Source organism: Microcaecilia unicolor, chromosome 3, assembly GCF_901765095.1.
Source record: "Microcaecilia unicolor chromosome 3, aMicUni1.1, whole genome shotgun sequence".
Classification (NCBI taxonomy): Eukaryota; Metazoa; Chordata; class Amphibia; order Gymnophiona; family Siphonopidae; genus Microcaecilia; species Microcaecilia unicolor.
Window position 1 is genome coordinate 392,800,609 of NC_044033.1, and position 13,929 is coordinate 392,814,537.

At 41.5% G+C, this 13,929-nt stretch overlaps 1 protein-coding gene across 1 annotated transcript in view; it reads right to left on the reverse strand.

Moving 5' to 3' along the window:
• KIF13B (kinesin family member 13B) overlaps positions 1-13,929 on the reverse strand; it is a 427,996-nt gene that overhangs the window by 222,904 nt on the left and 191,163 nt on the right. The window contains exons 9-10 of the mRNA XM_030198710.1: positions 8,220-8,332; positions 5,986-6,097 (exon numbers count right to left, since the gene is read on the reverse strand). Coding sequence (XP_030054570.1) covers positions 5,986-6,097; positions 8,220-8,332 — 225 coding nt within the window. The remainder of the gene's footprint in view (positions 1-5,985; positions 6,098-8,219; positions 8,333-13,929) is intronic.

Here is a 13,929-nt window from a genome sequence, read left to right on the forward strand (position 1 = left end):
GACACAATTCTAATAGTGTGGTTTCGCTGTAGCGTTAACTGAAAATATTTTTCTTATGGTAGATGTATGCTCAACACAATTACACACTGTTTTGGTTAGGCTGACCTGCTTCTTTAAATGGTAGCTTTAATATACTATACAGAGACCATGTTACTAAATGATCCTCACGTTACTCTAGGGTTTTCAAACTAAAACGAATTTGAATTTTAACTATCTAAAGGAAAGAAAAAAATAATATGCTCCCAGATTTTCATGGCTTTAGGGATGGGAGGAACTTCATATCAAATGCTATTACTATGGAAACTCCTAAAATCTTCTTGTCCTTCCTATCTTCTATGAATCATTTCTGGACTATAACATACACTAGTTTAAGATGAACCTCATAAGCATTCTGAAGTTCGTGAATCTTTTGGAACTCTGAGCAACAGTAACATAAAAAAAAAATACCTAATGTACCTGAATGTAGCTCACCTACAGCTACTACTGAGAAAGAAGCCAGCTAAACCCAAAAATATATTCATAAAGGCCACTTTTTGGCACTTAATTGGTGCACACTTATAGAATTGCCTTTTACATGCCTGAAGGAATTGTGTGTGTGTGTGTGGGGGGGGGGGGGGGGGTTAAGGAAACTTGAACAAAGCTATTTAAATGTTTAGTAACAATCAAAAATGTAAACAACTATAAGTACATGCTAAATTAATTTCAAGTCTTTTACTTTTGGATCATGCAATTAATCATGTGATTAAAAACTTTAATCAATGTACATAAGGGCGCATTAAAGCCACTTTTTACTGCAGCTTAGTAAAAGTGCCCAAAGTAATTGCCCCTTTAGTTAATCAGCCAGCCCTGTTGAATCTACACCTCAGTATATATTACCATAAGAGAGAAGTAGTCACCACAAAGTTTCTACAAGAATGCTATGCCACAATCAAAGGAAATTCCTGAAGAGATGAGAAATATATCAGTACAGAACATGTTACAAAGTCATTTCTAAAGCTCTAGGACTCTACCAGACTACAGAGAAAGCCATTATCTCCAAACATAGAAGATTTGGAACACTAGTGAATCTTCCCAGAAGTGGCCAACATGCCAAAATTACTCCAAAGGTGCAGCAACAACTCATTTGGGACGTCACAAAATATCCCAGAACATCATCCAAAGAACTGCAGACCTCTCCAGTCTCAGCCAAGGACAGTGTTCATGACTCCATAATAAAAGAGAAACTAGGAAAAAGTGAAATTCATGGGAGAGTAGTGAGGTTCGGCCTGTTACCCAAGAGTAACATCAATGCTGTCTCATATTTGCAAAAACACACCTGGATGATTCCTAAGCCTTTTAGGATAATGTTCTATGACAGATATGTCAAATGTGGAACTATTTGGACAAAACAGGTCTCATTATGTCTGGCGTAAAGTAAATACTGCATTCCACAGTAAGATCATCATACCAACAGTCAAACGTGATGGTGGTAGTGTTATAGTATGGGGATGCTTTGCTGTCTCAGGACTCAGGAAAACTTGCCATTATTGAAGGAACCATGAATTCTGCAGTGTACCAGAAATGCTTAAGGAGAATGTCTGGACATCTATCTGTGAGCTGAAGCTGAAACATAATTGGGTCATGCAACAAGACAATGATCAAAACACAAAAGCAAGTCTATATCTGAATAGCTGAGGAGAAAGAAACAAAGTTTTGGATTTCTCCAGTTAAAGTCCTGACTTGAACCCAATAGAGGTGCTGTTGCAGGACATGAAATGAGCAGCTAATGCACAACATCATAAAAATGTGTCTAAATTAAAGCAATTCTGCAAAGAAGAGTCAGCTACGATTCTGCAACAGTGATGCAAGACCGATATCAAATTATAAGAAGCATTTGGTTGCAATTATTTCTACTAATGGTGGTGCAATCCTATATAATAAAAACCACCTGCAACATTCTGAAGCTGGCAGCGTGGACAAAAACATTGAAGCATTCGTGCTCCTGTTCCCAATCACAGCACAGCAGCGCGAGTCAAAGTGAAATCCTACGTATTAAAAAAAACCCGCCAACAGCGCAATAAATTCTTCACACGGACAAAAAAGAAGGGCATCAGCGCTTTCTGGAAAACCAGGTTAACCCCCACACCCAAAACAACCCACACCCTCCAAGACAAGACCACGTCAACCAGAAACAGCCCCCTTCACACACCCCACTCCCCAAAATGCTACCGCCTAACTCCCTCACTAATACAAACTAACAAACTAGAAACACCACCCTCCAACTTCTCCCTCACTCTCTTCTACGATGTCGGAACACCGCCCTCCACCTCCTCCCCCAACGACTACCATACGACTCACCGTTTACACAGCACATTATCTGCAGCCTCCCATCAGCAAAAGCCTCTGTACCGACAGACACACACACTTTAACCTATCAGATCAAAAGCCCCCTACCACCGAAGCCATCAACAAACAAAAAGAAGGGTGCAGGCTCTGCCCTTCTCACACAATCAACAACCCCCTCAACCACAACACCACATCAAAAGCCCTACTACATGTAGAAGATCAAAGCACCCTCCCACCGAAGATAACAAGAAAATTAAAAAAAAAAAAACGGTGCAGGCTCTGCCCTTCTCTCTCTATCTCAGATCTCAACACACCCTTGATAAAACAGAACAACAGAATGCTGCACACCATAACACACCTCCAACACACACGCTAACCCACAAACAAAAAACACAGCCACAACATAGAGAAAAGGCCAGAATAAACACACTTAGCACAGCTGGGAACATGGTAAAGAAGTGGTTTCAAAAAGCATGGCAACACTTCCTGGTAACACTGGCACCTCAGGTGTGCACTGCTATGTTAAACAACTTGGAATTTGTTGTTAGGGACTTCCCTGGCCTCCGGTCCCTCCGGACCCGCAAACGGTCCAGAATTTCAGCCCGCTTCCAGTAAGGCCACCGGCCCCCTCTTCGGGAACATATACCACATTTGACCTCCTCCCCACGGAGTGAGAGAAGGACCTCCGGGCTCCTAGGCCCTTCCCCTCATTGTAATCCATACGTAGAGAAGAAAAAGAAAACAGACACATGATAATCCTCTGTGCAAGGTTTTTTTACTTTCATGCAGTTCCCCTCCCATTTCGGAAGGTTGCCAGAACAAAGCAGTTAATAACAGCAACAGTGGAACCTGACCATACTTTAGACATATACGTGAGCATTTTCTAGAGTTACATTCATTTCACATGCAACTCAAGCAATGTGTCAAGAATTCTGGTGCTCGGGGTCCTTTTGATTCAACCTTTTGTTGTCATGTAGTGGTAATTTCTTTTTCTTTAACTTGAAACACCTCTTAGATGTCATAAATGCTAGGGAGGAACCCAAGACCCTGATTTCAGCTCCCTCAGAGATTAACACGTAACCAGCTACTGTAGTACATAAGTACGTTAAGTATTGCCACACTGGGACAGACCAAAGGTCCATCAAGCCCAGCGTCTTGTTTCCAACAGTGGCCAATCCAGGTCACAAATATCTGGTACGATCCCAATAAAGTTCAATACATTTTATGCTGCTTATCCTAGAAATAAGCAGTGGATTTTCCCCAAGTCATTTTAATAATAGTCTATGGACAGTTCCTTTAGGAAGCCGTCCAAACCTTTTTTAAATCCCACTAAGCTAACCGCCTTTACCACATTCTCTGGAAACGAATTCCAGAGTTTAATTACACGTTGAGTGAAGAAATTTTTCTCTGATTTGTTTTAAATTTACTACTTTGTAGCTTCATCGAATGCCCCCTAGTCCTAGTATTTTTGGAAAGAGCAAATAAATGATTCACGACTACCTGTTCCACTCCACTCAATATTTTATAGACCTCTATCATATCTCCCCTCAGCCATCTTTTCTCCAAACTGAAGAGCCCTAGCTGCTTCAGCCTTTCCTCATAGGGAAGTCGTCCCATTCCCTTTAGCAATTTCATCACCCTTCTCTGTACCTTTTCTAATTTATTTATTTGTTACATTTGTATCACACATTTTCCCACCTATTTGCAGGCTCAATGTGGCATACATAGTACCGTAAAGTCGATTGCCAATTCTGGTATGAACAAATACAAAGTGATGTTGTGATAGAATAAAGATCATGTTAACAGAAACATTAGGGAATCGTAGGGAGGAAGAGTTAAGTTATGTCCAGTACGAGTTTAGGTTTCATTGTGCTATAGGGTTCAGTCATTTAAGTTGGATCGGTAGGTTATGTCTTTTTGAACAGGTTAGTTTTAGTGATTTCCTGAAGTTTAGGTGGTCATACGTTGTTTTCATGGCGTTTGGTAATGAGTTTCATAGTTGTGTGCTTATATAGGAGAAGCTGGATGCATAAGTTGATTTGTATTTGAGTCCTTTGCAGCTTGGGTAGTAACCATGGGCCGATACAAATGCATTATAACATCCTCATTTTTGTTTTACATTCCTTTCCTAATAATACTTAACATTCTATTTGCTTTCTTAGCCGCCACAGCACACTGAGCAGAGGGTTTCAACGTATCATCAACAACGATGCCTAGATCTCTTACTTGGTCGGTGACTCCTAACGTGGAACCTTGCATGATGTAGCTATAATTCGTGTTCCTCTTTCCCATGTGCATCACTTTGCACTTGCTCACATTAAACGTCATCTGCTATTTAGACGCCCAGTCCTCCCAGTCTCGTAAGGTCCTCTTGTAATTTTTCATAACCCTCTTGCGATGTAACAACTTTGAATAACTTTGTGTCATCAACAAATTTAATTACTTCACTAGTTACTCCCATCTCTAGATCATATATAAATAAGTTAAAAAGCAGCGGTCCCAGCACAGACACCTGGGGAACCCCACGATCTACCCTTCTCCATAGAGAATACTGACCATTTAACCCTACTCTCTTGTTTTCTATCTTTTAACCAGTTTTTAATCCACAATAGGACACTACCTCCTATCCCATGATTCTCCAATTTCTTCTGGAGTCTTTCATGAGGTACTTTGTCAAACGCATTTTGAAAATCCGGTTATACAGTATCTTCTCTATGTCTTCTGTTTATCGTTTATTATTTACTATACCGTTACTTATTACTAGCAAAACAAAACGGTTTACATAAAAGAAAAATTTTAAAACATATAAAAACACTCATAGTAACATCTAGGAAATCCAATAATTGATAGGAAAGCACAGCAAATCAAAAATACAATAATTAGTAACAAACTAATAATCCTGAATAACCACACGCTTAACGTATCATAATTACTACTACTACTATTTAGCATTTCTATAGCGCTACGAGGCGTACGCAGCGCTGCACAAACATAGAAGAAAGGCAATCCCTGCTCAAAGAGCTTACAATCTGCTATAAGACTGACATCTCTTTCCTAATTTTTTTTTCCTTTATTCTGCATTGTCATTAAATGTATTTTGAAAAAGGTATGTTTTTAGGGCTTTTCGGAAGCAAATGTATGTTGGTATATTTTTCTTTATTTCCTTAACTTTGCTTCTCTATTGAGGTCTAAAGGAGCATATTTATTATTTCCTTTCTTTTGTGTTGCATAAATTGCCTTATCATTAAAGTGTTTCTTAGCTTTAAGTTGAAAAATACTTATAAAAATAAAAAAGTGATATCATTGACAGATAATTTACAATGGTCTGTCAAAGTAATATATGTATTTGCATACAGGTGGTAAATGCAGAACTTATTTATTCATCTATTTTCAGTGATGCTATGGATCAAGCTGGGCTATTTAGCTAACTAAATGGCCAACGTTTCTCAGTGGAAAAAGGTACCAGCATCAGAATGGGACAAAGGCAGAGCCAGTGCTTGTACATTTGTCAGTGGTAATAAGCTGCTAAACAGATATTACTGCTGAATATATGAATAAAGTGAAGTACTGGCACTTAACTTTAGATGCTGATTGGGCCAGCTGAATATGAGATCTAACATTACCTTTGTTATCCCTAAGGTAAGCAAGATTTATACTTACTTTGAGTAACCAAGTGAGTACAGAGTCACGATATGGGACAAACTTATTTTTGTTTTTGCCAGCCGCTTGATCTGCTAGTGCCGAGATAACTAGCCCAAGTGTTGTGAGGGACCTATATGGAAGAGAAAGCTATTTAGCAGATCATATCAACATGAAGAGGAAATGTAAAGACAGAAATTTCCCTTATAGCAGTTCATCACATTTTTAAATATTAGATTCACATATATTATCTTCCCTTGACAGATCTGTAAGAATAATGAACTGGATCAGCAGCCTGGTAAGACCCATGTTCACTTGTTCATAGGAACCAATATTAAGGTGTACTATGGTGCTAGACACATTAAAGAGGAAGAGAATCACCACAACCTGCTGTTTAATCAGAAATCAGTATCAATAACTGGGGAGGATGTGAAGAAATGGGGAGGGGGGGGGGGGGGAGGAAGATAGCCAAGTCAAAATTCAATTGTTGTTCCCAGTAACATGGAAATCTGTCAATAAGCCCTGTGATGAAAGAGGAATAGTCACCACAACACAAAACCTCTCCCATAAACATCAACCAAGATACCTCTTTAGCGGTATGTTACCAGCAGAGCAATATTAGCCCCTTTTTAAAATAAAATTGACCACCTCCTTCTCTGAGCATAAATCGCAATGGATGAGGAGCATACCAAATATTTCACTGTAATCTCTTTAAAGCATAAAGGATTAGAGAAATATAATTAAAATAAAATATAGAGAAATACTGTTTGGTGCTACCTTGTTTCAGTGCTCACCCTCTTAAAACGTTAAGATAAATCTAACATAAGTAAACCTCTCCATATGAAACTTTCAAATGTGGTAACCTTTAGGAATAAATCCACCGAGCTGTTAAGAGTGTAATACTATGTATGGGACATAAACTTTAATGCTCTTCCAGTTTATTCCACACAGCAGCTCAAGCAGACAGCTGTTAATCTGATCTCTAATTAATTCCCAGTGAAACATTTTACAATGTGTTATAATGACCCATGACTTCCATAGTCATAAATCTACATTATATCCAGAAAGGGAAGACTTCTATGTCACAGTGAGGCCACACAGCAGAAAGCCACACATCGTCAATAACCCAGTGGTCAATGTTACAGCCAAACTAGTTTTGCATAAAGTGCAGACTGCTTGAAAAAAATAGTGGGGCAATTCGAAGGCACTCACAGGAAACTCTACTACATTATGTAAAGCTGCTGGAAACATCCACACAAATCTTGTTTTTATATGGTAAGTGTTTAGAAAAAACAAAAACTGCTCAGTCAACAAGATAATCCACCTCAGTTTAACACTGCTATGTGTGACCTATTACTTGTAAATATAATTTGACTTGGTACTTTTACATAGAAGTTAGGATTTCAGGTTCATAAATTTGTTTTTAAGGACTCCAATCAAAAGATAGCTAATAAAACAGAATAGGGAAAACAGTTTCCCTCATGCAGAAAACTACTGGCATTTCCACTTAGTAAATCTTTGTTTTCATTTTAGGAAGGTGTAGGGAAGGATGTCCTCTTCCTGCTCAGTTTTGCATATAGATGTCTGATGTTTCTTCATTCTGTTTCAGTCTGGTACAGCTGTGGCATCACTAAGGCCTTCATCCCTCATGTTAGAGATTACTAAAGATGATTTATTATCACACATTCATTTCTAGAGCAATTCTAGGAATTTAATTTGTGTCAGAGGGTGTAGAAGAAGTAGTTTTATAAATAAGAGATAACTGGAGAATAAAATAAATTCCATATTTCAGAAATACAAAGCAACCAAAAGAAAAAGCACAGCTAGGCCTTCAAGACAGAGACAACTGAAATCTTTATTTCTGAAAGACCCGACACGGACCGTGTTTCAGTATGAAGGCACCTGCCTCAGGGGTCTATTGATAAAACATATAACTGGGCACGTTAAGGTATGTGAGGGGGGAGGGCACCCTGAGGCCCGCCAGCCTGCCCGGACAAAAGGGCAGAATGGAAAAACCCGCCCAAACGCCCTGCGGTTCTCTCAAAAAGAGAACATGTCTGGGTAAACCTGGACATATGGTAACCCTAGACAAGACTGAGATGTCAAACAAGCTCCCATAAACTGATCAAGATCACTTATGACTTGATTTGTCAGAAGTCTGATACCCATGTGTAACCAAAGAAGTTCATATAAAAGCAAACACTGTCTTTTCCTGTGCTCTTCTGTCATAGGGAGAGAAGTTTCCGAAGGCTTACTTGTTGATGTTGCTTCCCTCCTTTAGCCTCTCGCCTGCAGCTCCGGTTTTTGTAGCCCTCTCACTGCCTGCCAAGTCCACCAGGCTTAATTTGCTCACCTTCTCACCAGAGGTCTGTAGAAAAAGGGAAAGACATTACAGAAGATGCATTAAATTAGATAACAAGGACTGCTGATCAGTGTTTACAACAGTATGCACTGACACTTTAAGAACGTTTTATTCCTCCATTGTCATCAAAACAGTATAAAACAATATGGTTTCAAATATATTTTCAGTCTAATCTTCAGTGTTGGGAAGTTAAGCAACTTGCTCAGTATCATATGGCGAGTGATAAAAAGTTCAATTAGAAACTAGTTCTGCACATTTCTTCCAGCCATTTCACCCGGATAGGCATATAAGGGCTGTGAACTGTAACCTAAGCTATTTGCAGCAAGGTCTATATTCAAAAGGTTGGTAGGGCTAATTTTGTGGAGCTAGCTTGACAAACCTTGAGTTTTCAAATTTTCTGCCCGACTAAACACTGTCTGGACAAATAGTTGCCTGCATAAGATTTACCTGGACAAGTGAGGAAAGTATGGAATGCATGGCTCATGATATTCTTTCCAAGTCCTCTCTACATGTGTACGTATCTGCTGTGTATTTTATCTTTTGGGAGGGGGGTGTAGCTGGGAAGTAAAGTTTGGGGGATGAGGGTTGGTGCAGTTTGTGCAAAGGTGGGACAGTTGTGAGGTATTTTTTTGAGGGAGGGTACAGTTTGCATAATGGTAGGATAGTTGTGGAGGAAGAGCAGTATGCAGGGTGGTGGATAAGTTTTGAAGGGTCAGACAAGGGAGGGTAAGTTTTGGGAGTGAGGCAATTTGAAGGTTGAAGGAGCAGTTGCAGAGGGTAGGTTTTGGGGCAGGGTGGTGTGGCAATTACAGGACTAGTTTCTGGAAGTGGGGGCAATTAGCAGAGTGCTCCCTGTTCCACGTGCAGGACCCAAGAGACATGGAGACCTCCAGAGTCTCAATGCATGGATGAGATGATGGTGCAGGGATAAGAGTTTTAGCTTTGTATTGAATTGGGCAACATTCTGGGGAAGAGGGATCCTATTCAGGAAAGATAAGCTTCACTTCAATCAATCAGAGTGGAACCAGGCTGCTGGCATCAACACTTAAAAAAGGAGACAGAGCAGCTGTTAAACTAGAATCTAAGGGCAGACCGACACTTGCTCAAAAGCAAATCGTTTGGAACAAGGTATCTCTGAAGAATATTACCAAAACAGGAAGATAGGGCATCCCGAAAGCAAGGGATGCCCCCATCTTCCATAGTCAGCTCAACCTATGGACCAAATGAGGCACTGGCCAAAGGCGCCAGTGATAAAGGGTGCCAAAATCTCATTCTAGCATCTTTCCTTCCCTCTGTCCTTCTGTCTGCAGTTCAGTATTCACAGGATAGGAGGAAGGGAAAAGAGGAGAAATGCCGGTTTTGATGTCATTTATTATCGGGCGTGGGGTGGGGGCTTGAGAAGAGGAGATACTGGATTACCAGCAAGGGAAGACAGTGGAGATACCGGATTACAGGCAATTGGGGGGGGGGGGGGCACCAGTCGTCCCTTGAACCGATCCTAAACACTAGAGTAAACCAGGTGTCTTTAAATAAAGAGCAGACAGATTTTAAAGATTGCAAATTATCACTGTCTATTGCTGAGCAAGTTGCAAATAGGGATAACAAACATTGTTGAAATGTCTGTATACAAATGCCAGAAGCTTAAGTAATATGATGGGAGACAGAGAAAATATTATACTAAATGAAAAGATAGATATAATAGGCATCTCTGAGACCTGATGGAAGGAAGAAAACCAATGGGACACATTCATACCAGGGTACAAATTATATCAGTGAAAGGGTTGACTGAATTGGTGGAGGGATAGTACTATATGTTAAAGAGAGCCTTGAATCTAATAGACTAAAAATTCTGCAGGACACAAAACACACCTTGGAAACCCTATGGATTTCATGTGTAAACAGGAAAAGTATAGTGATAGGAGTGTACTACTGTCCACCTGGACAGGATGAATAGTCAGATGCAGAAATGTTATCGGAAATTAGTGAGGCTAACAAACTGGGTAACACAGTAACTACGGGTGATTTCAAGTACCCTGATATTAACTGGATAAATGTCACATCAAGGCATCCTAGATTAATTCAAGGACTGCTTTATAGAGCAGCTAGTTCAGCAACCAAGAAGAGAGGGAACAATTCTAGACCTAGTCCTTAGTGGAGCGCATGATGTAGGAGGTGATGGTAATTTCATATAATATCTGGAGTAGGCAAGCACAGGAAATCCAATATGTTAGCATTTAACTTTCAAAAAGGAAACTATAATAAAATGAAGAGAATTGTCAAAACAAAAATAAAAAACTTAAGAGCAGCAGTAAAGGTCAAAAATACACATCAGGCATGGATGTTATTCAAAAACACCACCCTGGAAGCTCAGACCAGATGTACTGTACGTGTTAAAGGTGGAAGGAAGGCTAAACAGCCAGCACGGTTAAAAGGTGAGGTGAAGGAAGCTATTAGAGCTAAAAGAACATCCTTCAGAAAAGGAAGAAGGATCCAACTAAAAATAATAGAAAACAGCAGAAGGGATGTTAAGTCAAATGCAAAGTGCTAATAAGGAAAGCAGAGAGAGAGTTTGAAAAGACTATTGTGCTGGAGGCAAAAACACATAGTAAAAACATTTTTACGTATATTAGAAGCAAGAAGCCGGTAAAAGAATTAGTTGGACTGCTAGATGACTGAGGAGTAAAAGAAGCACTCAGGGAACACAAAGCCATAGCAGAGAGATTAAATGAATTCATTGCTTTAGTCTTCACTGAGGAAGACGTGGGGGAGATATCCATGCCAGAAATGGTATTCAATGCTGAGTTGCCAGAGAAACAAACAAAAAATCTCTGTAAACCTGGAAGATGTAATGCGACAATTTAACAACTTGAAAAGTAACAAAGTGGAAGATAGAAGGGTGACTAATCTAATGCCAATTTTTTTAAAAAAGGGTTCCAGAGGTGATCTGGAAAATTACAGACTGGTGAGCCTGATGTTAGTGCTCGGCAAAATGGTAGATTCAATTATAAAGAACAAAATTACAGTGCATATACTTAGGCATGGATTAATGAGACAAAGCCCACATGGATTTAGACAAGGGAGATATTCCCTCACCAAATCTACTACATTTCTTTGAAGGTGTGAATAAAACATGTGGAGAAAGGTGATATTGTTTACCTGGATTTTCAAAAGGCATTTGACAAATTACCTACTACTACTACTTAACATTTCTAGAGCGCTACTAGGGTTACGCAGCGCTGTACAAATTAACAACTAAGGACGGTCCCTGCTCAGAAGAGCTTACAATCTAAAGGACAAAATGTCAAGTTGGGGTAGTCTAGATTTCCTGAATAGAGGTGTTGTGATTAGGTGCCGAAAGCGACATTGAAGAGGTGGGCTTTGAGCAATGATTTGAAGATGGGTAGGGAGGGGGCCTGGCGTATGGGCTCATGGAGTTTGTTCCAAGCATGGGGTGAGGCGAGGCAGAAAGGGCGGAGCCTAGAGTTGGCGGTGGTGGAGAAGGGTACTGAAAGGAGGGATTTGTCTTGAGAGCGGAGGTTACGGGCAGGGACGTAAGGGGAGATGAGAATAGAGAGGTAAGGAGGGGCTGCAGATCGAGCGCATTTGTAGGTTAGTAGGAGAAGCTTGAACTGTATGCGGTATATGATCGGAAGCCAGTGAAGTGACTTGAGGAGAGGGGTGATATGAGTATATCGGTCAAGGCGGAAGATAAGACGTGCGGCAGAGTTCTGGATGGACTGAAGGGGGGATAGGTGGCTAAGTGGGAGGCCGGTGAGGAGTAGGTTGCAGTAGTGAAGGCGAGAGGTAATGAGAGAGTGGATAAGAGTTCGGGTGGTGTGCTCAGAGAGGAAGGGGCGAATTTTGCTAATGTTGTAGAGGAAGAAGTGACAGGTCTTGGCTATCTGCTGGATATGCACAGAGAAGGAGAGGGAGGAGTCGAATAGTAAACAGTGGGGTTAAATGATCAGTATTCTCGATGAAAAAGGGTACGTAGGGACAAAACCCTGCATAAAGCACTACCATAGAGCACTATTCTACTTTGAGGGGTATAATCGAATGGAAACGCCTATCTCCATGGGCGTTTATCTCCGAGAATGGGTCCGTGAAGGGGCGGGCCGAACCGTATTTTCGAAAAAATGGACGTTTTTGAGCTGGGCGTTTGTTTTTTTTTAGCGATAACGGAAACTAAAAATGCCCAGCTCAAAAACATCCTAATCCGAGCCATTTGGTCGTGGGAGGGGCCAGGATTCGTAGTACACGGCCCCCCTGACATGCCAGGACACCAACTGGGCACCCTAGGTCAGTGCGGTGGACTTCAGAAAAAGCTCCCACATGCATAGCTCCCTTACCACGGGTGCTGAGCTCCCAACCTCCCTCCCCCAAAACCCACTACCCACAAATGTACAACACTACCATAGCTCTTAGGAGTGAAGGGGGCACCTACATGTGGGTACAGTGGGTTTGAAGGCCTCTCATTTACCAGCACAAGTGTTACAGGTGGGGGGGGGGGGGGGGATGGGCCTGGGGCCACCTGGCTGAAGTGCACTGCGGTACCCACTAAAAGTGCTCCAGGGACCTGCATACATGCAGGCCTCTAGGACACCTGAAGACTAATCTCTACGAAAACGTCCTTTATTGGAATAACCGCCTTTACTCACAGTTAACTGCAGATCAGAGGTTGTGCCCCACTGGCAACGAGTCTCCCTGGTACTGAGATGAGCAGTAGGTCAGAGCTGGCAGAATGCTGTACAATGCCCTCTTTCAGCCACATTCAAGGGAAGAACTAAGTTCTCTAACGTGGCTAACACAGGAAAGGGAACTAAAACTGGCTTACAAAAATGGCCACTACCGCATGGACTACAACAGGAAACACAACAGGGCACACTCTGACCCAGTAGGCAGGGGGAAAAGCACCATGGGAGAAGAGCCTACCAACTACCAACATCGTGAGACTGTAACACAAGCTAATGAAATCATGGAGCCCAATACCCTACACCCACCACAATGCAATGCTGATGTGACCCTGTAGTGCACCCGAGAGCCACATCTGACCCAGGGAAAGGCTGTGAGAGGATCGAACACATTCTGCTGTCATGGAGGTGGGTACGGCATTTGAGGCTGGCATACAGGCTGGAAAAAAAGTTTTTAAAGTGGGGTTTTTTTGGTGGGAGGGGGTTAGTGACCACTGGGGGAGTCCGGGGAGGTCATCCCCGATTCCCTTCAGTGGTCATCTGGGCAGTTGGAGCACTTTCGTGGGACTTGTTCGTGAAAAAAAAAGGGTCCAAAAAAAGTGACCCAAAATCACGGTAAAAACGCCTTTTTTTTTCCCGATTATCAGCTAAAGACGCCCATCTCTCCTCGGCTAATAACCACGCCCCAGGTCCGCCTCCACCACGCCTCCGACATGCCCCCGTCAACTTTATTCGTTTCCGCGATGGAGTGCAGTTGGAAATGCCCAAAATCGGCTTTCGATTATACCGATTTGGGCGCCTTTGCGAGACAAACATCTATCTCCCGATTTAGGTCGCACTATAGGCGTTTTTCTCTTTCGAAAATAAGCTGGATAGTGAACCTTATTTTTACAAACTTGGACATTGTCAGCT